General features: G+C 36.9%; 1 protein-coding gene and 1 long non-coding RNA gene across 11 annotated transcripts in view; one reads left to right on the top strand and one right to left on the bottom strand.

The window, feature by feature from the left end:
• Positions 1–24,697, top strand: part of LOC111251501 (uncharacterized) — a 30,546-nt gene that overhangs the window by 983 nt on the left and 4,866 nt on the right. Inside the window, exons 2-6 of one of the 8 annotated variants that reach the window (XR_015329266.1) lie at positions 27–251; positions 1,991–2,196; positions 2,401–4,661; positions 13,217–15,068; positions 15,234–18,198. This is a non-coding gene — a long non-coding RNA (uncharacterized LOC111251501). Of the gene's footprint in view, positions 1–26; positions 252–1,990; positions 2,197–2,400; positions 5,327–6,181; positions 6,316–7,364; positions 7,467–13,216; positions 15,069–15,233; positions 18,199–22,885; positions 23,844–24,697 lie in introns of those variants that run through there. The other 7 variants (XR_015329264.1, XR_015329263.1, XR_015329265.1 and 4 more) reach the window with 7 other exon arrangements.
• Positions 5,466–24,697, bottom strand: LOC111251500 (uncharacterized). 3 transcript variants are annotated; one of them, XM_022808135.2, is made up of 6 exons: positions 23,950–24,683; positions 20,150–20,266; positions 17,905–18,054; positions 14,706–14,857; positions 8,692–8,843; positions 5,466–6,015 (listed from the first exon to the last, which is right to left on the bottom strand). In XM_022808135.2, exons 1-6 carry the CDS (start codon positions 24,478–24,480, stop codon positions 5,900–5,902), a joined length of 1,218 nt encoding a protein of 405 aa, XP_022663870.1. In that variant the 5' UTR covers positions 24,481–24,683; the 3' UTR covers positions 5,466–5,899. The 3 variants fall into 3 exon arrangements, with proteins under 3 accessions (XP_022663870.1, XP_086847448.1, XP_022663869.1); XM_086991322.1 differs by lacking the exon at positions 5,466–6,015 and adding an exon at positions 6,727–8,060 and having other exon boundaries at positions 23,950–24,687; XM_022808134.2 differs by lacking the exons at positions 5,466–6,015; positions 8,692–8,843 and adding an exon at positions 10,578–13,572 and having other exon boundaries at positions 23,950–24,697.

Consider the following 24,697-nt stretch of genomic DNA (forward strand, 5'->3'; position numbering starts at 1 on the left):
TTCTTGGCTGATCTCTATATTCCTAGGCCGGCGGGCGCTCCGACAGATAGAGTCAACGCGGCAAAATTTGAACTTCGAGCTAATGGAGAACACGATATATGTTGTGTAGTCGCAGCTGCTTTCGTTGCAACTATAGCACAGTTGGGTGATCGTAGCGTGCCGATATGCAACACATGTACGTGGGAAATCTTTGAGCTACTTCCTCTCTACCTGCCAATGATTTCCGAAAAATTTTCATCAGTACAGCAGCAGTAAGTGTGGCAGTATAAAATCGGATTTTCGATGAAACTGTTTTCTCTTTTATTTTTGGCATTGAAACGTGGTATGAAATTTCTATGTGGAAATGTCCTAGACTTTGTTGAAGTTAAAATGTGTAGGTATCAGAGTAGAAATGGCTTAATGTTAATGGAATGTCGCTGTAAAAACATCTAGCCAGCAGAAGTAGAAAACGGTCACAGTACAACCTTACAATGTAAACTGTCTTTTTTATTTTGTTATAATGAGGTTAATATACATATATAGATTACAATTATTCATTATGTATTATTCTATTGATATCTGCACTGCTTTTATGTTATGTAGCATTTTTATTTCTAAAATATTGTATAAATTATTACTAATTAATATTTTCAGACCAGTCATTGGCTTTAAGATTAAAGTACGAATTCTAGGCTGCCTAATATCTCAGGAAATTTGCTAATTTCCATGCCCTTGGACGCATTTCTTAGATTCATATATGTTATATCGACGCGAAATTTCTCGTTTACGGCCAGAGCACTCACATTCAGAAATTCAAAAAGGTAACCCAAAGTAAACTCATCCTTTCTGTCTTTGTATTGTCGTGACGAGATGAGTTTCTGTTTTTATGCATTCGAAATAACAGCTTTGCATGCCACTGTTTCCCCAATGTTACAGTTTCTTCTTAAGTGGGATCGGCCGTTTTTTAGGCGGATTATCATGCTTGCCACTTTTCGCATAACAGATCTGTTGTATAAGAACCGGCCAATATGACGTTGATCTAATTTCAATAAACGTTGAAATATAACTTGGAACCTTAGCAAGACCAAAGGCGTCTTTCTTGAGTTACGCGGGCAACCATCCTATGGTAGGGCTTTTTTTGGGACCCCTTTACATTATAGCATGTACACTGATGTTTCAGGTAGATTGACGTACTCCTCGCAGAAATCATTTAATGGATAGGGGATAGTCATGATAAAAATCAAAAGTCACCGAGCTTTCTGTGGGTTTTGACTAGTAATTCCGAAGTGGTCTCATAGCATATCGGTCTTCTGAATAGGATTGAAGGCTTTGGCATGACGTAACAGAACACAAGGTCAATCTTCATCGCTAGCCTCGATGCCGCGCATTGAAAAAAAAGATGTAGAGTTTCAGATTGCAAAATACTTATTATCAGGCTACATCGTTGTTATGACAGAATTCCTTTTTGCAAATTCTTCGTAAAAAGTCAGGAAACGTGTTTATCAGTTGTCTCGTCCTAAAATGCGGCAGCATTTAAATTACGCACTACTGTAGAATAAAAGATTACGTAGGTGGTATTAGTAGACCTTAAATAATTAAGTAGTTACACCAAGTTAGTTTCTACTAGAGCCATTATAATCTGCGTCGCTCCGGTTGATTCCAGGCACCCTTTTCTGAGGTGCGGCGCTATAAGAGTAAGCCTCATAACGCGTTATGTATCAAATCCTACGGGTTTAAGCATAACCCGGAGACCCATGCCTTAAACAAAAGTGTCAGAGCACATAACCAGGCAGAACACAGCCGCTGCCAAGACAAGTAGGATTGCGTATACCTTGAGAGATGCTATGCAAAAATAAAAGATCAAAAAATCGTTTCCTTCGTGGAGCAAATATGCCCGACCATAATACCTCATAAATGTAAATAAGGACAGTTAAATACACCTACGATTACCTCTGTGATACATTACATCAAATACACCTGTAAGTGTTACTTTCGCTGCCTTCATTTTCAGGTGAGTACGTACCGAATAGACGAAAAAGGATGCAGCCAGTAACAGTGTCAACAGACACTTTGCTATTGCTTTGGAGCACATTTACTTACGTGTTGAGCAAATTTCAGTGCCTGCAACCGACTGAATACCATGCTGTTCCATAGGTCTGTTGCAAAAATCCTAATTAAGTCTAACAAGACATACCCCGACCAGATCTCCTAGTATGGGTAAGTCCTTAATAACTTACCAAAGAGACGCTTCCGATGACTTGTTGATAATGTTAACCGTAATCATCATGGCGACTAAACGTGCGTTGTGTTTTGTTTATTCACTTTGCTTTTTCATCGCATTGTTATAAGCCTTATTTTTTCTGACATCTCAAAAAACAGTGGCTATTTTACAATCAAGGAATGAACCCTTTATGACTGCAGGACAACCAGGCCATCACCATATCTGTATCACAATTGCTCAACCTCGAAGAAGTTTGTCATATTTTGGCCAACTTGAAGAACATAACAGTCAAGCCAAAAACACAATAATGGCCTTTGCAGAAGATTCGCCAGAACTAGAAGGACCATTAAGCCCATTTGTAAAGGATACCCGTATGAAGAATGTTTTGGTAACTGTTAAGATATTTTTTGCAAGAACCAGTTATAGCTTTTAAAAAAAAAGTGCTTCTTCACGAAGTTGTTTTAGTTAGGAAGTTTGCAGTTGAGCAGCATCAGATTAACGCCTTAGAATTTATCGAATGTATCGAAGATTTTCAATATGTAGCAATACAAACCTTGTTTCATATGCTGATGCAGAAATCATACGACTTATGTACGATGGTATGCATCCAGTGTGCAATGCACACTAAATATGAAAGCGATGACAACGTAACGATGATTAGCAATTTTTTTTTATTATCCGACGGCGATATCTTTCCTAGTTAGAAATAGTATATAGAGGGAAAAATATACATGTATGTATATAACTGGGTTTGCAGTTGCTTGCCTTCAATTCACAAAGAGAACTTGGCAGTCCTTATTTGTAGGTTTGGTATCAATTTAGGTAGGTTCTATAATTAGTCATTGTTGCATACAAAGCAATTATGCGAAATGTTCGCAGTAATATAAGGCTTGAAGACCCACAATCTAAGTGCAATGCGTTGCTGTTGCCTGCTTCTTGAAAATCGTCTAAGGCTGATGGGTAATCATAATGGGAGTCTTTACCAAAAACCCTCTTTGCGAATCTCGCAGATTAGTCAGATTTGTTAGTCAGCGCTTTAACCTTTTGTACGAGATAACTCAAGCAAATGGCAGCACTTTTATACCGTCTTTTGTTTCCAAAATTATTGATTACGAAGAAACATTTTTTGTTCGAGTTATTTTATAGAGTTTCTCTACTATACGTAAGAAAGTAGCTAAAATACATCGACTCACTTTTTTTTTTATGTCACCATTTATCACTTACAACCATTTGATTTTGAACGTACACTGATTTCGATCACAAACCGGATTGAAGCCATCAGTGCATCATTTTATCGCACACAATTACTGCTTGCCATAAACATAGCATTTATCCGATTAATTGAATGCGCATCACGTAGACATGTCATTATCATCTTTAAAAGTGTTGGCGCGATCTTTTTTCTGTTGTCTAGTTATTCTGATTCAAGTGTTACGCTATCTTATTCCTATTATATGTCTCATTCCTATTAATTAAATAACTATTATCAACCTGCACCTTAATCAAAGTTCGCATTGACTTTGCTAATAACATTACAGCCGAGTGTTTTGATATACGTATATATATATAGAAAAAGCAAAGTTGTCCTTCTTTTGTCATAGTGTTGATAACATTGCTGTTATATGTATATATATATATATATATGTGTGTGTGCGTATTTTGTGGCAGGACTAGCAAGAACAATGACGTTATGAAAAAAACTCAATCTTTCTTTCATTGTCATTCCTTCACAAATATGGTAGAAAGCAAAGGGATATTTGGATTTTTATTATTATAATATTAAATAAAAATATAGTTTGTGCATTGATGAAAATAGAGCTTTTATTTGCTGCTGTTAATCTCACTCTGTCTCCCAGTTGAGCATAGATCGGTTCAGAACCGGATCATGTGTTACTATAAAAATGATGAGTGTAATCGACTTACAATACTTTCTGTGTTTTACGCTGCGTATTACGAGGTGCTAATTTACTTTGTCTATTGTAAGTAATTACGCTCCACTCAGAAGAGCGGGATTACCCGCCGTAATTGCCAACCTTAGGCAACCAAGGTTCATCCGTCTGTAATAAACCAAGAGGATCAGTCGCTTCTGCTAGGGGAAATTTCTTCAAACAATCTAGTTATTTGTGCAAACTAGCTAAATAGGTAAGCGATTCGCCAAATGCACTTCATCTCTTAACAGTGGACTCTTAATGCCACAGACCCGACGTGTTCACAGTATTCACTGAAACAAGCTGCGATTGATTTTAGGGTTGAATATACCACTACGATCAACATAAGGACCAGCATCCGGGGAGCCTATCTTTATCTCATATATTCTAAATCGATTTCTACGGGAAAGCGCAATTCTTGCGTTTTTTCACCTATCTGCAAGCAATTGGATTGTTTCCCGGCCGTTGCAAAATTGCGGAGATAAACATGGGTCGTGTTTTCTGTCGATGCGTAAAGGAGCTCCCCCAACAAGGTAAGTGCGATTTAAGGGGCGATTGAAATTACACGGTAGCAAATAGCATATGCAAGATGGTCTAAAAAGCATGAGTACACGTAGATTCTTAATGGGAGCCAGCCGTCCGAAACAATATTTACTCAACACCAGTGCTAGACGCAAAGCTCTAACCATTTACTCAGTAATGTCAAATAAAAGCAAGTCTGAGTGTTCGAACCCTAGCGATTTCGCCTTCTCGAACGTCTCGTTAAGAGTGTCGGCTTCTTAACTGAAACTAAGCATTGCAATGGAAAACGACTATAAAGAAAACAACGAAAAGCGAATTCTTTAGGTTGTTCACAGATCACTGAAACTAAGCAATAAGTGAAATAGTGAACAAGTGCCGAAATGGATTGAACGCGTTTGCTCTTTGCTGTTCGTGCTAAGATTCGTAGATAAAAACGAGTAGTTAGTGAACCTTAGGACATTTTCGATCAAAATTTGTACTAAATAAAACAATCAGTATAACAAGACGGCATCAGTGAAGGTAAAGGCATCGTTTTCCAGAGAAGAAATATAAAGTAGAAATGTATCTTAGAAAGAATCAACTCTGACAAGTCAGTCGAACAAAGACTGTGAACGAGTCGGAGTAAGTCTGTACCTTTGGAAGGTTTCATAATTGGTGAGCGTAGCGTTTCCAATTGGGATCCTTTCAATTCGTTACCAAAGGTACTAATAGAGTTATATTTTATCGCTGGACTAAATATTGTAGTGCTAAATATTAACATTGAACTTGGAAGGCATAGCTTCCAATATATTAGCTAATTTAAATACAACAAGATGTGTCAACATAGAAAGGAACCTGTTTTATTTGGCGTCTTTTTGGGCTGTGGAAGCAACAAACCACCTCCTTCCTATAAAGACAACCAAATAATTCATGAGCAATTTGGTTGATAGCATATATATATATATATATATATATATATATATATATATATATATATATATATATGGAAATGGTACATGCATATATATATATGGAAAGCAAGAAAGAGCTAATGTGATACAGAGGAAAACGTACGATTTTGGTTACTGTACGTTTACCATCAAAATACTAAGCCTCGAGGTCACTTAGCGTGGGAGCTAAGAAGTACAAAAACAGCTTTCGATCCGCCAGTTCAGTTGGTCTTCATGTCGCTAAGTTGTGTGCAAGCAGAATTCTATTCCGAGATTTCCTGAGTTCAGGTGTCTGCTCATTTATAGTCACCAGATTGGTATTACTTGATTTTCTGCACGATATCGTCCTTATCTAGGCAATCTCCTTTAACTTTAAGTTTGTCGGTGGCGACACTCCTCAGCCATTGTACACCTTCACACCTCAACCCCGTATTTCCTGTATAAATAAGCAAAACAGATTGACAAATAAACCCCAGAGCACGTCAGTTGAAAATGTTTAACAACGTCCTAAGACGTTGTTAAACATTTTTATTAGACAAGCAAGATCATAAAGGGGTATGCCTCTTTTAGAATGCTACGAAATATCACTAACTGTATTATAGCTTTAAAATTATATGTTACAATATTACCGTGGGAAAGCTGCGAAGTCACTCTGCGCACAGGAATCGACATAAAGTGGACTGAACGTTACGCAAAGTGCCTACGAGTGCCTCGAGTTGTAGTCGGCATTAAAACGATTCGAATACAGTATGTGCATTTATGCACGACAAGATGGAGAGTGTTTGTGGTTATTAAGTCCGTAGTCGTGCGATTTTTTCCGCTCTGGGTGATACCCAGCCTTTTTCCTTTTAACTTTTTTCACACAGAGTTTTTTTTTTTTTACTAAAAAAACGGTTAACCGGGCTGTTTTTAGTTTACGAAGAAATCTATTTCAAGGTTTGTTTCCATAGGAATTATGTCGGGATGTAATTATGTCCGTTTCATATAGCACTAACAGAAAGATAACACCTAAACTGAAAATTTAGTTTTTCAATGGAACCCTGTGGTATCCTAATATTAATGACAACCCCTCAGAAGCATTGACAGTATCTCATCTTTTTCCTCGGAATGATATGTATATATATATATATATATATATAGCACTTGAATGAAAGATGTTATCTTTTTTCATATAAAGCACATGCGGGTAAGATTGACTAATTCAAAAGATCTGGATAAGAACGATCTTTTTCCAAAACTTGAGAAACGCATGTCTGTGTGCATAAGCTAATTCTGTTATCCTAAAGACGTCAATTATCTTTAATTATTAATCCGTCAGATCCGAATGTTCATATTTACGCACACTCATAGAAAGCTGGGAAATAAGATACAAGTGGGACAAACAGCTGGTTTATATGTTCTTCTTTGAAATCTTTCGTACGTGTTATAATTAATAATGTGAAAAACAAAACTTTGGATTCTTGCTGTCAGTCGTAAATAAACCACTTTGTCGGTTTAATTTCTTCCCAACACTCTAGTTATTTGTTAATCAACTATTTTTTGCTTCAGCATCAAGGTTGCTTTATTTCAAACAACAGGGTAGCCTCAGATTTTTTCACGCGGGTATATATACACATATACATATGGTGCTCAACCAAATAGACAAACTTAATTAAATGTTGCTGCTCTTCGGATGCTTCTGGTGCAGCTTTTCACTAACTGATATTATAAGTGAATCTCGTTGCCGTACGCCAGTAATATTTGTTGAGGATCCGGAACAAAGATTTGTTGTTTCCGATTTTTCAGACGTTTTTTATGGGATTAAAATTTGCTGAATTAGCGAGCTACAGCAGTACTTAAACATCGTGCTGAACGAGCAGCTTAAGATATTCCATGTTCTGTGACAAGGTAAGTCATAGTGCACGAGGACACAGTTAGCATCAGGTCGATCTCAGTACATTCCTGCTGCTTTACATACTATCTTTGTAGTACCTTCTCTGTAAAATGTATTATTATAGCACCTTTGCCCGAATTTAGAGATTACATCATGGATTATGTTGGATGTTGGTGTTCGACACAACTCAGTTTTCTAAAATCGTTCATCAACACATCTAAGGACATGATGGGCGTTTTTCCAAAAACTTTCAATGGGATTCGCCTGAACAATAAACTTTCCCAACTCTCAACGGGGTAGTTTTTTTGTCTGATTTGCGAATGAAGACGTGTCTGTTTTACTCGAACATTCAATCGAAATTTCTTGATAAGCCTACTACCCTTGAACTAAGTCTGTTTGAATCGGCGACAATGCGTAATGTTCGACAAAGCGAGTCCACCCACGTCTTTTAATCTGCTCTGGAGGACAATATACAAGATCTTATCTTTTTTGAGTTTGTAGATAGTTACACGGTCCTCCCGTTTCGTAGTGTAACCTTTTCGATTCTTATAAGCGATTCTGCGTGACGCGAGTAGGAGATTTGCCCTCAACTTCCTAGCAGATTTGTACTGTGGGAAACATAAAACATTTCGACAGTTTGGCATTGCGTACACTTAGAAGCAATCTATTAATCAGCGTTTTTTGCTCCTCAATGTCATATGTTTCTCTTCCCATTTTGATATTTTACGTATGGGAACACGTTAAATCATCGAAAATCATTCAAACCAGTCAATCTCACTTAAATCTTCAATACCAACAGTAGCCGCGGGTAGTTAGACGCTGAGGTAGAACGCGTCGGCTGTACATAACACGAGATATTCGAACGAAATGTGAATGCCGGATTTGCTGGAATACAATACACTATCATGCTTGCGATCGTTGAACTTAGTTTTACATATGACATCGTTTACCAGATATCCGAGGGTACCTGTTGACGGTTTTGTCCATATATAGGGTACCATTGTAAAGTGAAATAAAACCGCTTTTCTAAGTTAAAAATTGTTTCAAAATATCTGCCTTTAGATCTGCGCGATTGGCCTTAAAACTATTTAATTAAGTTTATTTGCGTCTATTTGATTGAACTCCAAATATATATATATATATATATATATATATATACACGCATTTTGACTAACCCATCGTTTTTACAATGGAATTAAATTGCATGCTTATGAAAATATGACCAACAAATCACCATACCTTCAAGATTAAGAAGTGTCATGTTAAGCCAAGCTTTATGATTCATCAGATTAGCTTCGAGTGTTGTGAAACGGTTGCCTTTTAAAACGACCTCTACCAGAGCGGTCATATGGTCGAATAAACCAGACGGAAGATTAGCCAGATTATTCGAACTGAAAACAAAATCCAATCATATGAAAAGTAGGTATTTATAATTAATTAATAATAATCAATGTTAATTAAATATGTAATTCCGGTTCACCAAGTAACGGCAAGTCTATTTTTTATCTGGTTGAACAATAGAACTACGTTGCAAGGAACTAGAGAATTATGGGAATGCGTTGTAATCCAAGCAGATACACAGTTTGCTATGTTCTATTGAAAGATCACGAAACGTGAAGAATGCTGTTTCGCAAAAATTTACGGGTTTTTCAAACCATCGAACGTCGAATATGAGTGCGGAAATGTAAACTGCATAAGATTCAATCTAAATATATTCGTTTAGCCAGGCGAAAAAGCTGCAGCATCCGAGAGCAAGCTTACTAGGTAAGTTTAGCACGCGGCCCTGGCAACACAGCAGTATGCAAAATACTGCCATCTTGTTCAAAAGGGTGCTGGGCAAATGGGTAAAAAATGCTCCTAAAACACTGTACAAAAACCTGGATATATCCATAATTTTCTATGTAACTATTTTTAAAAAAATTACTAACAGTAATTACTGCTATGCCAAGAAGATACTATTATATTTAATATAAGGACGTTTGTCGTCGCCTCCAAGCTGCCATGGCGGCCAGTGCGCTCGCAAGCTATCCTCTAGCACACCGTAATACTTTAGAACAGTGTATTCTAATCGATGAAGCAAGTATGATCTTGCAACAGCGCCCGTAGGAATTTGCAAGGCTCACGATTACGTCTTTGACCTTGATCCACAGAAGACCTTACGTTGGAACAAATCTAGCGCGCCATAATTCAAAATTTCAATTTTGTGCTTATTTTGTAGATCGTAAAAAACAACAAACCTTTCAATATAAAGCTCTCAGAAATTCCAGAAACAAACCAACCAACCAAAGATCGAACTTATCTCCAACTAGCCGGAGACAGCCGCTTAAAAGTGTCTATCGGCCAAAGGTTTGCGTTCAGTCCGCTAGAATGAAACTCAACCAAACCATAAAAGGACAGATTGCCAAGAATTCATAGATGGTTGAAATAAAATGTCACAATTTTGGCACTCTGGGTCATGTTTTGAAAAACGTACGGTAACGCTGTAGCGTATTATCATAATTTCGACTAAAAAAGCTATGCTACAAATTCTATTGCATATTCTAAATATAACGTCCGAAGCAGAGTTGAGCAGGGAAATAGAAAAGTAACGCAGAGTGCGTCAGGCGACACGTGCCGCGGGAAGCACAGCGATCTGCTATGGTGGTACACACGACGTTTGTGCAAATAATATGGATTTCAAACTCGAATCACAAAGAGGTTCCAAAAAAGAGATCATAAATAGAGTAGATCGCAGAAGGAAGTCTAGATGGAGGGTTTGCCGGTAACCGGCACACTGCCCCGCGGAGTTAACAACGATATCACTTGACAATGTTAAGGTATCACAGCTAAACGTACATAACTTTTGTAGAGAAAATGATAAATAACAAGATAGAGCCTAATTCGCTACTTCTAGAACACAACGAACGTCTTGCCAGCAAAAAACGGAATAGCTTAAGAACGATAGTATATCTCAATCAAAGACGCTGGGAAGGACAAAGATCGTTAAAACGGTAAGTTGCCTAGAAATTTTCTTAGACCAAGCAGTGCGCGGAATAGCTATAAATATGGGCAAAACATCGAAGGCATCTACAGAGTTTAGTAGAATAATACCTAATATTCATAGGCCGAAAGAGGACAAAATGGTATTGTTGCTGTTTATAGCAGAGTTTATTACGCTTTTGACACATTATTATGGAAACATCGATAGTTAAAGCCCTACTACAAAGAGCATGACTTATCATAGCGTTGCTATGCCTACAGCACGATCCGTTCAGGTGACCCCGGTTTTAGGTAGCACTGGTTGCTAAAGTTAAGAGTAGAAGAACAAAAAACAGCTTGGAAAAAGGCTACCATAGATACATCAGAAGCAACCCTGCAGGCTTGACAGGCTGTATAAGATCCCACAAAACAAACCTGGGGCTACAGTACGTAGCATCGATTAGTTCTCCTATTTTCTGACTCAATCTCTGACGGGTCACCTCCGCCCTTATCTAGAAAAAATTGGGAAGGCGCCTTCCGCCTCCTACATTCTTTGCATAGGCAAAAAGCGGGATAATTCTCAACACACTTTTAAATAGCCTGCTAGGCTTCTGACTTAACCAGTTGTTAAATTACTGATTTGATAATGGCTAGAAGGGCGCTTGGTAGGTATTTTAGAAACGTTGCTTAGTACACCTGTGAATCAAGGGAATAGTGAGATGCAGGAAAAATACTGGAAGATAAAATTTTGACCGAAAAGAAAAGGGTACGGTCAAAAAGACGCAGCGTGCGAGAATATCGAGAAGTGAGCGCGTTAAGGGAAATACTGCAGGGCTCACACAAACTGCGAAGATGAAATATCCTCAAGCTCCTTTAAAAAGATGGGAAAAATGACCAGAGAGGCTCCGGCCAATTGATCCGGAACCAACCAGTAATTCGATTAAATCAAAGTTAATGTTGATTCAGATTGAAGTACAAGAAAGATATTTAGGACTAATGGGTCGCGGTCTCGGCCGGGTTAGTTCCACCCGTCTGGGTTGGATTCAAAATACGCTTTGTCCTGATAGTATCCATACATACAAGTTATTAATAACTTTTTAAAGACCATCATCATGGGTGTTCTCCTCTGTAAGAAATGTTAGTATTGAAATTTGTCATAACTAACACAAACTATTTTTGATCTGCAACGTTGCCGCCACTTCAATCTTAATCAATGAATGTATCATCAGGAGTCACATCACATTTTTTAATACACACCTGAATCAAATATTACGCCATTCTAATAAAACAGTATCAACGACTCAATTTGTAAATTTAAGAAAGGCCGCACAGTATTAGCTTCTTATAAGAGTTACTGAAACTGCTTTTAAAATAGTAAAATTAAACTTTAAGAAAACGTACAAGTCATAAGAAATTATTTAATTTCTATGGATATTTGTTTTTGCGTAGGCACGTTCTCGACATTTACAATACGATATATTTAGTTGATATGAGAAAACAAAAGCGACATTAATATATTCGTACAAGTCAAATGTGGGGCCTATTATGCGAAAACATGATTTACACGGGTTTTAATCTAAGTTTATTTGGGTTGTGTAGTTAGGTTCGCTTCTTGTCACCATAGAAATTAAACTGAAAAATAGAGAGAGAGTCGATAATTATTCTTCAACTTCATTGTGATATCATTATCGAAAAACTACCTTGCATTTATAGGTGATTCGATGCACAAAGTTATTTGAGTGCATATTGGAGCATATCCTGTGTTGGCTATTCTGTAAGATTGAAACTGGATTGGCAAGCTATCGAAAAAACGCATACATAAATGAAGTTAAATTAACATAAAATGGAGTTCATTTTTTGCGGAAACAGGGAAATACGATTCATTATCATTATGTTTAAGATTAATTGATTTTGTAACTTCATATGGCTTGTTGTTATTTATTGTTCTATTCGTGCAGTTATTCTATCCAAAGTGCATTACTCTACACTTATCAATGAAACGTTTTACATTTGCTCCGATTGTCCATTTAAAACACTGCTTCAGCGCAATTTGCATTTCTTGATGATTGTGAGCGAAGAACCATATATGTTTATATCATCAGCATATAGCATGGTGTTTACATCGGGATCTAAATAATTGAGAGAATTTGTAGATAATAGGATGTAGGTAGATTAACCCAAGACAGTACCAGCAAGCGTATTTTATTTCTCTATCTGATGATAGGTCCTCTTTAGTCCTGAGACGAAAGGTGCGACAGCGTCAAAGGACTGCATTCTAGTTATCAACACGGAGTCCCACTCCGCAATGCAGTAAGATGTCCAACAATTTCTCAATTGTGACTGTCTCTGTAACGCATATTTGAAATCAAAATAAAAATATCGAAAAGTATCGAATAACTGGTGAATAGCGCGTGCCATTTTGGCATGCAAGAGGCTGGAAGGTGGGGGACAATCCAAATGGTTTCTCGTAGATGAGACCGCTGATTCCCGTTCTTGTAGATGTCCGCACTGATGTTGCCTTCCATGATTCTGCACAGCATAAATAGTTCGTCTAGCTTGAGTATGCAACAAAATATCAGCGACAGTAAGACGCATACATATAAGGCAAAAGTTCCTTATACGTCTCGCTACATTTACTGCGTATACAATTATGGTGTCCACTTCATATAGAATCGCAAGGTTGTTGCACACGGATAGCATAGGTATTGGCTTCCCTTATTTCACGCCGACGTAGTTCTCTATTGTACGGGCTGAACGTTTGACAGACAAATCTTTGGTATATCGTACTTTTTCGTGCCTTTCTTAGGTTGCCTGAGTCTCGTCTAACTTGCATAGCGGCTCTTTGAAGCGCTGCAATACTTTCTTGCGGACTGCGTTCGGCTCATGGGAAGACAGAAAAGCGCTGCTGTCATGGATGTTCTTTCATCGAGTCGCGTTGCTTTAGCCGCACACAATTGTGAATTCACTGATTCATGTCGTTCTTGGACTGCCGATGAGAGAAGGACAGACACAGGGTGTTCCGAAGTGTCAAATCCGCCAAAAATAAATCCATAATGATCAATTTTGAATTGTTGTTTGTTGTATCTATTTGCGTGCAGAAGATTTCTTTTTTCACAGTGCTGCGACGCCATAATCTCTCTCACGTCATTCTTGTGGGGTTGTCTGCAATATGTAAGAAAAAGCTATATTCATATACGATTTTTTGAGCTCTCATTTGCTGAGCTTATTGCATGGGATTTCGCTGTTGAACTAACGTTTAATACCGCACAGTTTAATGTAATTCTTTTCCGCGTTTGGACTGCACATATCTATCTAGCTGTAGCTTGCGTTCCAATGAATTTTGATGAGACAACAATTATTGTTGATAGGAATAACCTACTATAACTTGGTTCATTTTAGTAATTCCAGAATTTTCTTAGCAGCGTCTTCTTGTGTATTCTTATTATCGTTCTCCCCATTTTCGCTTTTGTCAGAGACTTGAAGAATCCCTACTCGCTCTCCCAACTGTCACCGTTTTCCACAGTCGACTATGCTAATATGTTCGACGGTGTAACCGATGGCGGAGACAACAAGCGCGTCTCGTAAACGGATTATTGTTGTCTCTCTCGCCAGTCGAACTTCGGAATCGTGCTTGGCTTAATAATCAGTGTTTAGTTGTGCATTTTTCTTCGTAACAATAAGGATTGCCCATTCGAATTGTCTTGACTGGCTGATTAAGTCTCATTGTTCTCAGACGTATCTGTTTCGATAGCAATATAAATAGAGCATTCTATGTTTCTGCCCTGAACACCTTAGGAATATGCATTTACGGTACATGGAGCATTTCGTTAACGTTTGTTTTACCTTGTCAATGTTTTTACGACACATTCGGCACGTAGTGTATGAGCTATTGTGCTTTGCCTTCTTCTCATATGTTTATACGAGCGCACTCAGAGGACTTTTCTATTTCCGGCTACTAACAAACATATTGCATTTTGGCGATTTTTCCGCGATTATATCGATAAATTGAAAAAAAATTTTAACGTATGAGTAACAGCTTCTATAATTACCCATCATCTACAACAGAGGTTTCACTTAATATTACCATTTAGGCCTGAAAATAATAAAAATGCCATACTAAAACATCTCGCTTATTTAAACCAACATTTCCTCTTCGAAATATAATGTTCCGTAGCCCTAAATTGACCAATCGTTACATTCTAGTATTGAACATCTACATGAGCAACCTTTTAATTGCTCCGTAATCGATGTCAGATCAAGCGTAGAAGTATTCTTTAATGAAAAACAACACCTACCTTAGATCAATGTGGCGAAGCTCTGTAACGTCAGTTGGAAATGTGCCCCTGGTTACAACACTAAGGGCCGAATTCGAATAGATGAATTGTTGCACATACTTCATTCCTTTGGTGAGATTGTATTGTTGAAGGTTGGCTGAGCTAATCCTTACCTAATAAATGTTTAACAACGATTTAATATATTTATACCAATTAATATCATCATAAATAGATAATGGACGTTTTTGTTAAGTGCTTTCTTTTCCTAATTATTCGTTTGCTGACAGAGAGGTGCCGTCGAAATGAAGTGTTGGAAGACCATGATCGCAGCTTTGAGCACTAACATTGGATTTCAGTGATGGCAGTGTCGTGGAGCAAACAATAGTATTTACAATACCTTCTATTTATCACCCTAGAAAATTCAGAAAATTGCTATAATAACTGTGGCGTGTATGACAATAACTAAGTAATTCAGGCTACTATTCAAAAGTGATTCTTCAAGTGATGGTATTTTTTTACCTAAAGAACGCATTTCACTTGGCTTTACAGATTCGACGAGGGTCGCCCCAAGCTGGGCGGAGGATAATTGTTAGGTGTCCCCTAATTGTAGACCCTTCACCGCACATGGAACAAACTTTCTAGTCTGCTCTCGCAGCTTTTTCACATCAGCAAAAAGGCAGTATCGCAAATTCACATCTGCTTTATCCAATGCATCCCTGTTTACCAGTACGAACTTCAGGTAAAATTTTGTGTTCTGGACAATACGATCACAATAGCTATCGAATGGTATATCGCACTTTACCACTAGCAAATGAAAAATCAGAACAGGGAAGCATTTAACGTAAGCATTTCGGAATCTTAAATTAGGCGATTAAAGGCGCAAATTGACGGATAAACCGCTACTTTTTAGACGTCTTTTTATTATAAAAGAAGTTTATATTTTGACAAACATTTGGTGGGCAGAGTCGGAAAAATGACCGTTGGGAGACATTTAGATGTCCTCCTTACGTCTTTTTAACCATCATACGGCAGCGACATTCCATGTAAATACCCACGATTCGCCTTTGGAGAACCCTCGACAAGCGTTCCGACAATAACAGCTCAAAGTTAGGAAGAGGGAGAAGGAGAGTTAGCTCAAGAGTTGTGGGAAATCACTATTTTGATTGCCTGCTTACCTCAAAAAAGACAAAACAGTCATACGCCTAGTTTTGTTTTCCCTTATGGGAAAGATCTAAACTTCTCATTATGCATTTAATTCTTTTTGTCTACTTGCATAATGCCGTCAAACCAATCGATTCGCCAATTCTAACGATATTTGACGTTTAATTGCATATGGCATGCTTGCATTATCTTAAATTCAGTCGTACACGAATTATATTTACGTTTCTGAAAGCCCTTGAATTACAGGTAAACATTGTCATATTGCTTGACATGTAGCTATTCATATTTATGAGAAACATAGGATGGAAGCAGAAATAGAGTTCTCGATTTACGACATTGGAAAACAATGTGAAGGCCTGTTTGATAACGAAGGCGTGCAGGTTAGGCAAAGTTTTCTTATGCCTGTAAAGTTCTATCGAGATCAGGTGATTGCAAACATGCTAGAAGCCACACAACTAGTCCGACGTTTATCATTTTGCTCTGTACAAGTTATCTGTAGGCTAGTATCGATAATACTGTCTCTGTGATAGCCTAGTGGGTAACGTATTTGCGTGCTAGTCTTAGGGACATGTTGTGGTCTAGGTTCAAACCCGGACATAGATAGACTTCGTATCATGCTGGTACTCAGCCGTCTGTTGATATGCCTAACGGTGATACCGTATATAAGACTGAAAGCACACCTGGTGGTCCATTGTAATCACCTTGGAAAATCATATTGTTTATGTAGATTCAAGTAATATCTGTGTGAAAACAATATATCGAAACTACTCGAGCCAAATTTCGAAAATGGAAATTCTACTTACTGTTACTTTTACCTCTACGTTTTCTGAATGGGGACGACGGATTTTCAAACGGCTTAAGACTAGAGCTTGAAGGTTTTTAATAACATATACGGTAGTTGTACGATAGTGAAATTATGTGAGAAGAAATTAAAAAACGAATATTGTTTATATTTGAGGCCAAGCTTGTTATATTACGCAATTCGCGAGAAGCTGTGTACGCCCTGGAAACGCCCGGTCTTTCTTTTATAGGGTAACAAGATTAACTCACGATTCTTTTGTGTTTTTAAACAAATAGAATGTGGCAAATAGATTATTAGACGGTCATAACTTAAGGCACTTTACAAGGTATTTCGTTACAAAACGATGTCCAAATATAGATTTTTAAGAAGAGTGTTCGATTACCCCAGAACAGTAATTTTCTTAATTTCATCGGTCCATTTCGTATCAAAATATCGGTTGCAGCCCATAAATTGCAGCCTTTTAAACCGAGACAAGGTGCTGTTTACGATGAGCAAATACTGCCTGTCAAAAATTAGCGACTTATCCGTCGATTTAGCTTAAAGTAGCGCATATATAGAGGATATATCAGAAATAGCTCTACAGTTATCAAGGATTTCAACTTATGTTTGGTAAAGGCATAGCTTTAGGGTTAGAAAGTAAGTATGCTCCTAATTGTAAAAAAAAACAGGTGTTTTATTTAAACTCAAATGATTTCTACTGCAAACCTATTTCTTACTATGTGCAAACTCATCCCCCTTCTAGGTCTACGTTTACGTTCTTTTCAGCGTATACCATATTTTCTTTATAGTACAAAGGTATCATAGGCATTTCATTACTGCCTTTGATACGTGAAAACTTAACATTGAAGATCAATCAAATGGCTTTAAGTTTTCAATATTCATATAAGAACTATCTTTTTGGTTACGTTCCCTAAAAATTAAAACGGGGTACTTTATGCACATGTACGACTCAAAATTTTCGCAAAGTATGGTGGCAGTAGTACGTTTTTTACTCATAATAGTAAGGAGTACATAATAGAAAGTAATGACAAAGCATTTTATCATAAAAATATGCATTGCCTCAAATTACAATGCCGAGCATGCTTCCAAATATCGTTAAAAAAAGAACAACAAAAAAAATAACCCCTCATTTACCTAAGTAAAGTTGCTAACTATGTTATTAATCTCATTATAAATTATAGAACAATCGTATTATCCCTGCTTTTCCCGTATATTTTGATTATATATATATATATATATATATATATATAAACTTACCCGCTCTACTTTTAACTCGTCGAACCAGATAGGGTTATAATTCTCGAGCGAGGTTTCCAACAGCTCTAGATTTTTCAGCGGCTGATGTCTGAGAGTGGTGTTTCCTAGATCCACTTGACATTGCATGAAGTTGACTTGTTGTAAATCAACCTGTAACAACATAAAATAATACTGTCATACGTATTTCCTTGAAGGATGGCTCCTAAACGTTGAGATGTGGATGTCATAGTACAAAACTTAATTTTTCTAATTTTTCAGTTATTTCTAAATCAATACAATATCAATGAATATAAATTGAGACGGTTTTTTCATTGTATGATATGTAATGATCTAAGCATAAATGATAACTATTTGTAAAATCTGAAGGAACTGTCGACGAAGTTGTTGGCCACTGGACGAGTGCGTCTGTGGTTCATTAGCTTTGACCGTTGCGTCTTGCGGCCTTCATAATGAAAGTATTGTAAAAGAATTGTACTCCTAAGATCAAAGCAATGTTTGTAACAAGTCCTGACCACCATTTGAACAAATTTGAGTTAACCGTTTTGTGTTTAAGAGGGGAATATGACTACCAACGAAGCTTTTAAACAGGATTTAAAGAACATGGTAGCTGGAATATGCCATTACAATACCACAATTAAATTAAGCGATCCTTTCTTAAGACCACAAAGATCTCTTCCAAGCGGTGCTTCAGCCATCCAGTCACGATGATTACTTAGAAGGGCTGAAACATCGCCACTAATAATCTACTAGAGACCAGTTACAATATACGTACTGTGAGGAGGAAGAGCGACTATGGTACTCATCGAGTGAAATAAGGTCCTAGATACTAAAAAGTTGATCAAAGGATCGCGAACATTTAGCTCCAATCTGGGATGCTGTGATCGTAAACTTTGCGTTTTACCGGCCTTGCTGCTGTGCTTGTCAATAAAAAATAATTAAAAGGCAACCAGATAAATCTTTAACAAACAGATAAATAAATAATTAGTAGAATTCAAATGTATTAAAGGCTTATAATAGTTTCAATGATCTCCACTTCATATTTCGTCCGATCTCTTACGATGTGCACATGTGTTAAAACTCTAAATGGTGCTCAATGAGGAACGACAAAATATAGAATCGTACAATTTAGCACACTTTGTACCATCTTTTCATGCGGAAAGCTAACGGCTTCCTTATTGTATTTAACCAAATTTCAAGCGCATTTATTTTATTAATTTATTATACTTTATACTGCTAAAGTGAATTTAGGAAAATTTACACGTATTCAGCAAACAAGCGACATCTTAAGCACAAACTGGAGATTGTTATGTATCGCTTTTTGCAGAGCTCATAAGCTAAGAAACTCATAAATTAATTTCGTCTTTTAAATGATACATATATCCGGGATACACTCTGACTGCGTGTGAAGACAGAGCAGCATGTTATTAACGCCTAAGTCTGCCAAACTCTTATGTTGGATTTATGCCTGCAGTTACTTAATTCATTATCGTTTCGTCATCCTTTGTCGAGAAGCATTGCCTGTCATCTCTTTTTATCTTGAAATATCAAGAGAGTTAACAGACGGTATGCTATCTAAAAATATAAAGTTCGTTACGGGTTTTTAAAACAAGGAACTTATTTTGAGAGATTTGTCTTAATAAGTGTAACACAACAAAACTAATTCATTTAGACAGATTTTCAGGTAGACAGCCTCCATTGTTAATATTGGTATTTTCAAAACTCATAATGTTTTGAATAATAGAACAGTTAGAGATTCTTATTATAGCTCTGTGTGCGCTATAGTGTAACATCGGTAAAACCTCGTAAAAGTCAGTGGCAAAATGACAGTTTTCCAAACAAAGCTTTAAGTCAGTAAAAAGCAGTAATATATAACTACTCCCGACGTATAAATATTCAAAATACAGATGAAACATAGAGCGAAGTTATGAAGCAATATATTATACTTTGCTGGGTCTCATACCTTGCAGAAACTGAAAATTTGACTGCAAGAGCTACGACAGTCTAATAGTAAAAACTGAGTGTCTAGTGAAAATTTATAGTGACAAGATTCAATTGATTTCTGATTTAGTAGTAAGTGATTGCGCTTTTACATGAAGTATCTGCACTCGTCATGTCGCCTTATGCGCAGTTTTTTTGTGTTACATCAGAGGAAAAGTAATAATCTGTTTCAGTAAATGGATAGAACTAGCTTAAACCTAGTTATAGATTGTCCGAGAAAAAGATCGACATAAGTGACAAAACGTACCTTTTTCTTGACCAACTTTGCTAAGCTGTACTCATCCTTATTTCCACGGATTGTGACTTTTCCTTTTCGGAAGGTAAGTATGATAAATTTCATAGAGTCAAAAACCCGGTTTTCTATCTGGAAACAAACGAAGAAAGACCATCGGTGTATATTAACATAACAATAATTGAAGAGAAAGCAAAAATGTATAAAAAAAATGCATCGTAACCTTTGCAAAGCGATTATTGTGCGACTTGTTTTTTTAGGTATCTATTTACAATAATAAATATTATGCTCTAATAGTTTACGTGGCAACCGTACTTATCGGTCGGTAACATTGGCAGTGCCTCCTTGAAGGTTTCGTATTTCATTTTTTTCGTATTATTGCATATAATTTCAATCTTCCAAAATATTTCACCTTTTATATATGGTTTCTCTTAACGCTGCGAGCATGTAACATTTTTCACACAGATTTTTTAGCAACATTTTTTTCAAATAAACATTTTAGTTTCACGATTTTTCTCAAGCGTAGCACTAAACTTACCACCATCGACTAGTCTGACCGTTTTCAGCAGGTCAAGCACAGGTGTACAAGAAATGTTAGTAGGTTTAGTGTTGAAATATAATTATATTCCTAACGGGACCCTTTATAAAATGATAACAGAAAAAACAAATTTTCCAACCGTTTTCCGCTTTATTATTTTTACTAAAAATATACCTTCCTGAGAAAGTGTCCTAATCAGCTCAAGCAGAATGTTGAATGAACACCAAGCCTGGAAATTGGTTCTTTGAGTCTTTATTTTTCAATTATTTCTAGATTCCGAGACTACAAGTCCAGAGGTATACATGTAAAAAATTTACCATTTTTGAAGTAGGGCTGACTCGGTTTCTGGTTGCAATAGGTCACTCGCAGCCTCCGATTGCTTTGTTGTTATTACTACCCATAATTCTAAACGATGCTTTGGGTGAAACAATATTGGGATGCCCAAAGGTGTACAATAAAAAAAAAATTGCCTATATCAAGAATGAGATTCGAGGAGGGATGCACGCATATATTCCGCACACTTTTGGTTCGGTGGATGATTTGATTATTATTTAGCTCAATCCAAATATCATACAGATTTACTGTTAGGGCCGAAATTCAATCAAATTCATCGATATTAAAATATAAAATAACTAAAGTAGTAACTAAGTATCGTTACATTTAAGAACTATGTTTCACAAGCTATTTGAAAGTATAAAATCAAAAACTAGATACACAGCAAGCATCCAATGCATTATTAGAGTAATCCACGGATCTTTATAAACAAATGTATTGAAATCTAAGATAGAAATTAAAAAATTATTGTTAGAAGAAAGAAATTCTGAAATTAAGAAAAATTGTTACATGATTATTTAGCATCACCTTTTAGAGGCCAACTAAAGAAAGTTTTTCATGGTTGCCTGGACATAATTGCATAGAATGCTAGCGGCTTACTTCTTATATTTGAAGTATTGGAAACGCATGGACAAGCAATAAAGTACTGTTGTGAAGTAAAACTCTTTCTCAAATGACAAAATTGACTGAAAAATTAATAGAGATTTTACAGAAGTGGCGATCTCTAAGAAAATGTCAGCATTAACACCGAAAAATGAGCACTGGCACTTTATACGTTTCGTCGATAAAAAAAACTTACGTTTTTAGGGTTAAGAATTCAACAAGAGGTACTCAAGAGGTTATGCGCAGTACATTCTGGCATAAAGTAAGAGTTATCAAAAACGCAAATACAGATGTGTCCGTTAATCGGAGGAGCTTATTTCGGACAACGAGTTTGAACTTAATGTTACCATAGGGAAAAAAATACTACAAAAAAATATATCTATAAAGTCAGAGATTACTATCTACTACGGTCTGTACCAATTCACCAAGAGTAACAACGAATTGTATTACTTATTGAAATTTTAAGTCATTGTCTAATCATTGTCATCACTGTCCGTTTTGTGCATAAACCTACTACGTATGTCCCTGCGTATCCTCTACAGAATATTGATCAGTGTATGATTTCTGAGTAAATAATATGTCTTACAGTCCATCTACAATTCATCCAAACCTGCAATGTATTGGTCTTCCACATGTTACTTTTTTGTTGCACAGAATGAGGTAAACATTACATAAAATGCTAGGAAATTTTATCTATGGAGTGGCGATATTTCATAACGGTGCGATATTCCGGGGTATTTTTCAGTTCCGAAATGTGCTTGTACATTTCGGATTCCAAGATTGTTCACTCAGATGTGGTCTCCATGATTTTTGTAAGGAGAGATGCAATAAGCAATAGAAGATCAGAAGATTTCACTGGTTTACGAACGTAAGTTTAATCTTATGAATACAGTGAAGAAACGACTCCCCGTATAAGCCTCATACCCTACTAAAAGCTTCGTAAGCCATTTACTTAAAAATACAGGCGAAAAATATTGAATTCGAAAATGAGTTTCGTGAAGGATCCCTTACGGACATTAGTAAGCTGTGAGAAAAATCAAACCATTACACGGGTGTTAGCACTCAGGTTTAATATGTATACGAATACCATACTTATCTATCTCGGTCGAATGAATAAGGTGAAAAAGGTAAGTGAATGCCGCACGGTTTGAGCGGGGAATCGAAAATGGAGACTCGAGAAGACGTTACTTCCCTTTACTTTCGCATTAAGACAGTGATTTCGTTTGGGATTTAATTGTAACTGATCATGAAAAAGTAATCCTTTACGATAATTACAGACCATCATATGAATGCAACTGAACGGGCAGGCCATCGCCCTAAAGCATACAGCTGCGAAAGCTATAGTGTCTGTTTGGTGGTCTACTACGGGTGTGCTTGTCAGCTTGGTGAGCCTTGGTTCGTCAATTACGACTGAAGTGTGCTTTAAACGACTGGAGGGGATTATTAACGGACTATGCATCCGACAGCCAAGACGCTCGGTTCCACAGCGCAAGAATCACGTAGGTGCAAACAGTTGGAGGTTCTCTCTCATCCACTATACTCACCAGACATTGATCCCACAAATTACAATTTAGTAAGTAAATCGTTCAAGCCTCAAAATCACGTCGAGAATCAGACTCCTACAGCAATGGAGTAAAAAAGCAAACATAAAAATGGCGGAAGACCCTAGATAATAATATTGCGTAATTGGATTAAAAAAAATTCCGAGGGTCAAAAATTTTTACAGTTTTCGACAACAAACAACTACTTTGAAATTCTAACGTGATTGTACCATGTGATCAACTGCTATTATTCACTATTTATATTTAGTTAGTTGTGAAGTAGTATCGTGATCAGCGCTAAGGCTGACAACGAACAGCACCTTTAGTTTTACGATCCTCAATCATCATGGTTATTTTCTTGAATTTGAACAATACTCCTATTTCAGCCCACACATGGAACTTACTTTTCGCAGTTTCACTTATGACTTTTTTCATTGTTTATTGTTACCCTGAAACCTAAAACGAATCTCAGAAGGTGGTGTTCAAAAGGTATTCTGTTACACAATCGACCAATTTGACATCATTCATCTTACCACAATAACTACGCTTGTGGAGTTCGTTCAACCTTGTTCAACTACATTCGTTGATTTCAGTCTTAGTTTAGACTATAATTATAACTACACCTTATAAGAACATTACTCGATGACCTTTTAATTTTTAATGCAAATAAACATTGAAAATGTTTGGATAAAAATATATTACTTCACAAAGGAAAAAAATATTGGAGACGCACGAATGCTTTAAGAAATCATGCAACATAATACGTTTCGGTAACACGTGAAATGTTTTTTCCGTCTTACCTCAAAATGTATATCGATGAGTACCGTGTCGTGCATTATGTAAGATCTTAAATCCTTAAAGGCAGAAAAGAGTCCATTGCTGTCAACGAGGCCTTCGCACTCAACAGCGATACCTCTAGCAAGACTTCGACAGGTGCAAGGCTCAATACTGGTTTTATCTAAAGGGCATTTTGAACTTGGCTCTTTGGAATATTCTTCATTGCTGGTTGTAGTGCTGTAGATGACTGGTTTTTTTCGTCCAGGAACTGTAGTAACGGTGCGTATCGGATTTCTAAATAACTCTGAATGAGTGTTGTTTATTGATGTAAGAAGCAATCCAGAGAAATCTGCTTCGCGCCTGATCCGCATTTTTAAGCGATCATCTTCGATGCCAGCGCTGAGTTCACTATATACGAGTAAAACACATAAAGTCGATAGCATCCACAGGGTCACGCACAAACTGGACGATGATCGTGAAGTAAATTTCGTGCACATTATACACATTGTAAACCTAACAAGGCCTTTATTTCCTTTTAGGGTCAGAGCGGGCATAGCTTTTCTTAAAAAACAAAGGAGAGCAGACGTATCTCCCACAATCTAGTTGACACTTCCAGATAGGAAAAAGTCCTATCTATAGTCAACACTTGATGCGCCCATCAAAACAAGCACTTATCCGACTTTTTAACTGACTAGCTGTTCGAGTCAACAATTTAATCCTATTTATCTCTCATAACTCCACGATTGCCGTGCCACCTGCTATTGTACTGTA

Source organism: Varroa destructor, unplaced genomic scaffold (assembly GCF_002443255.2).
Source record: "Varroa destructor unplaced genomic scaffold, Vdes_3.0 BEIS01000005.1, whole genome shotgun sequence".
NCBI lineage: Eukaryota > Metazoa > Arthropoda > Arachnida > Mesostigmata > Varroidae > Varroa > Varroa destructor.

Bases quoted from the DNA above. Each gene is read 5' to 3' on its own strand.
- LOC111251500 (XM_022808134.2), bottom strand. From the start codon at position 24,480: ATGCCCGCTCTGACCCTAAAAGGAAATAAAGGCCTTGTTAGGTTTACA. The intron at 14,858-17,904 runs GTAAGTTTATAT...AACATTTATTAG, and splicing joins ACGAGTTAAAAGTAGAGCGG to GTAAGGATTAGCTCAGCCAA. The intron at 13,573-14,705 runs GTAGGTGTTGTT...TACATATTGCAG, and splicing joins CTTCGCCACATTGATCTAAG to ACAACCCCACAAGAATGACG.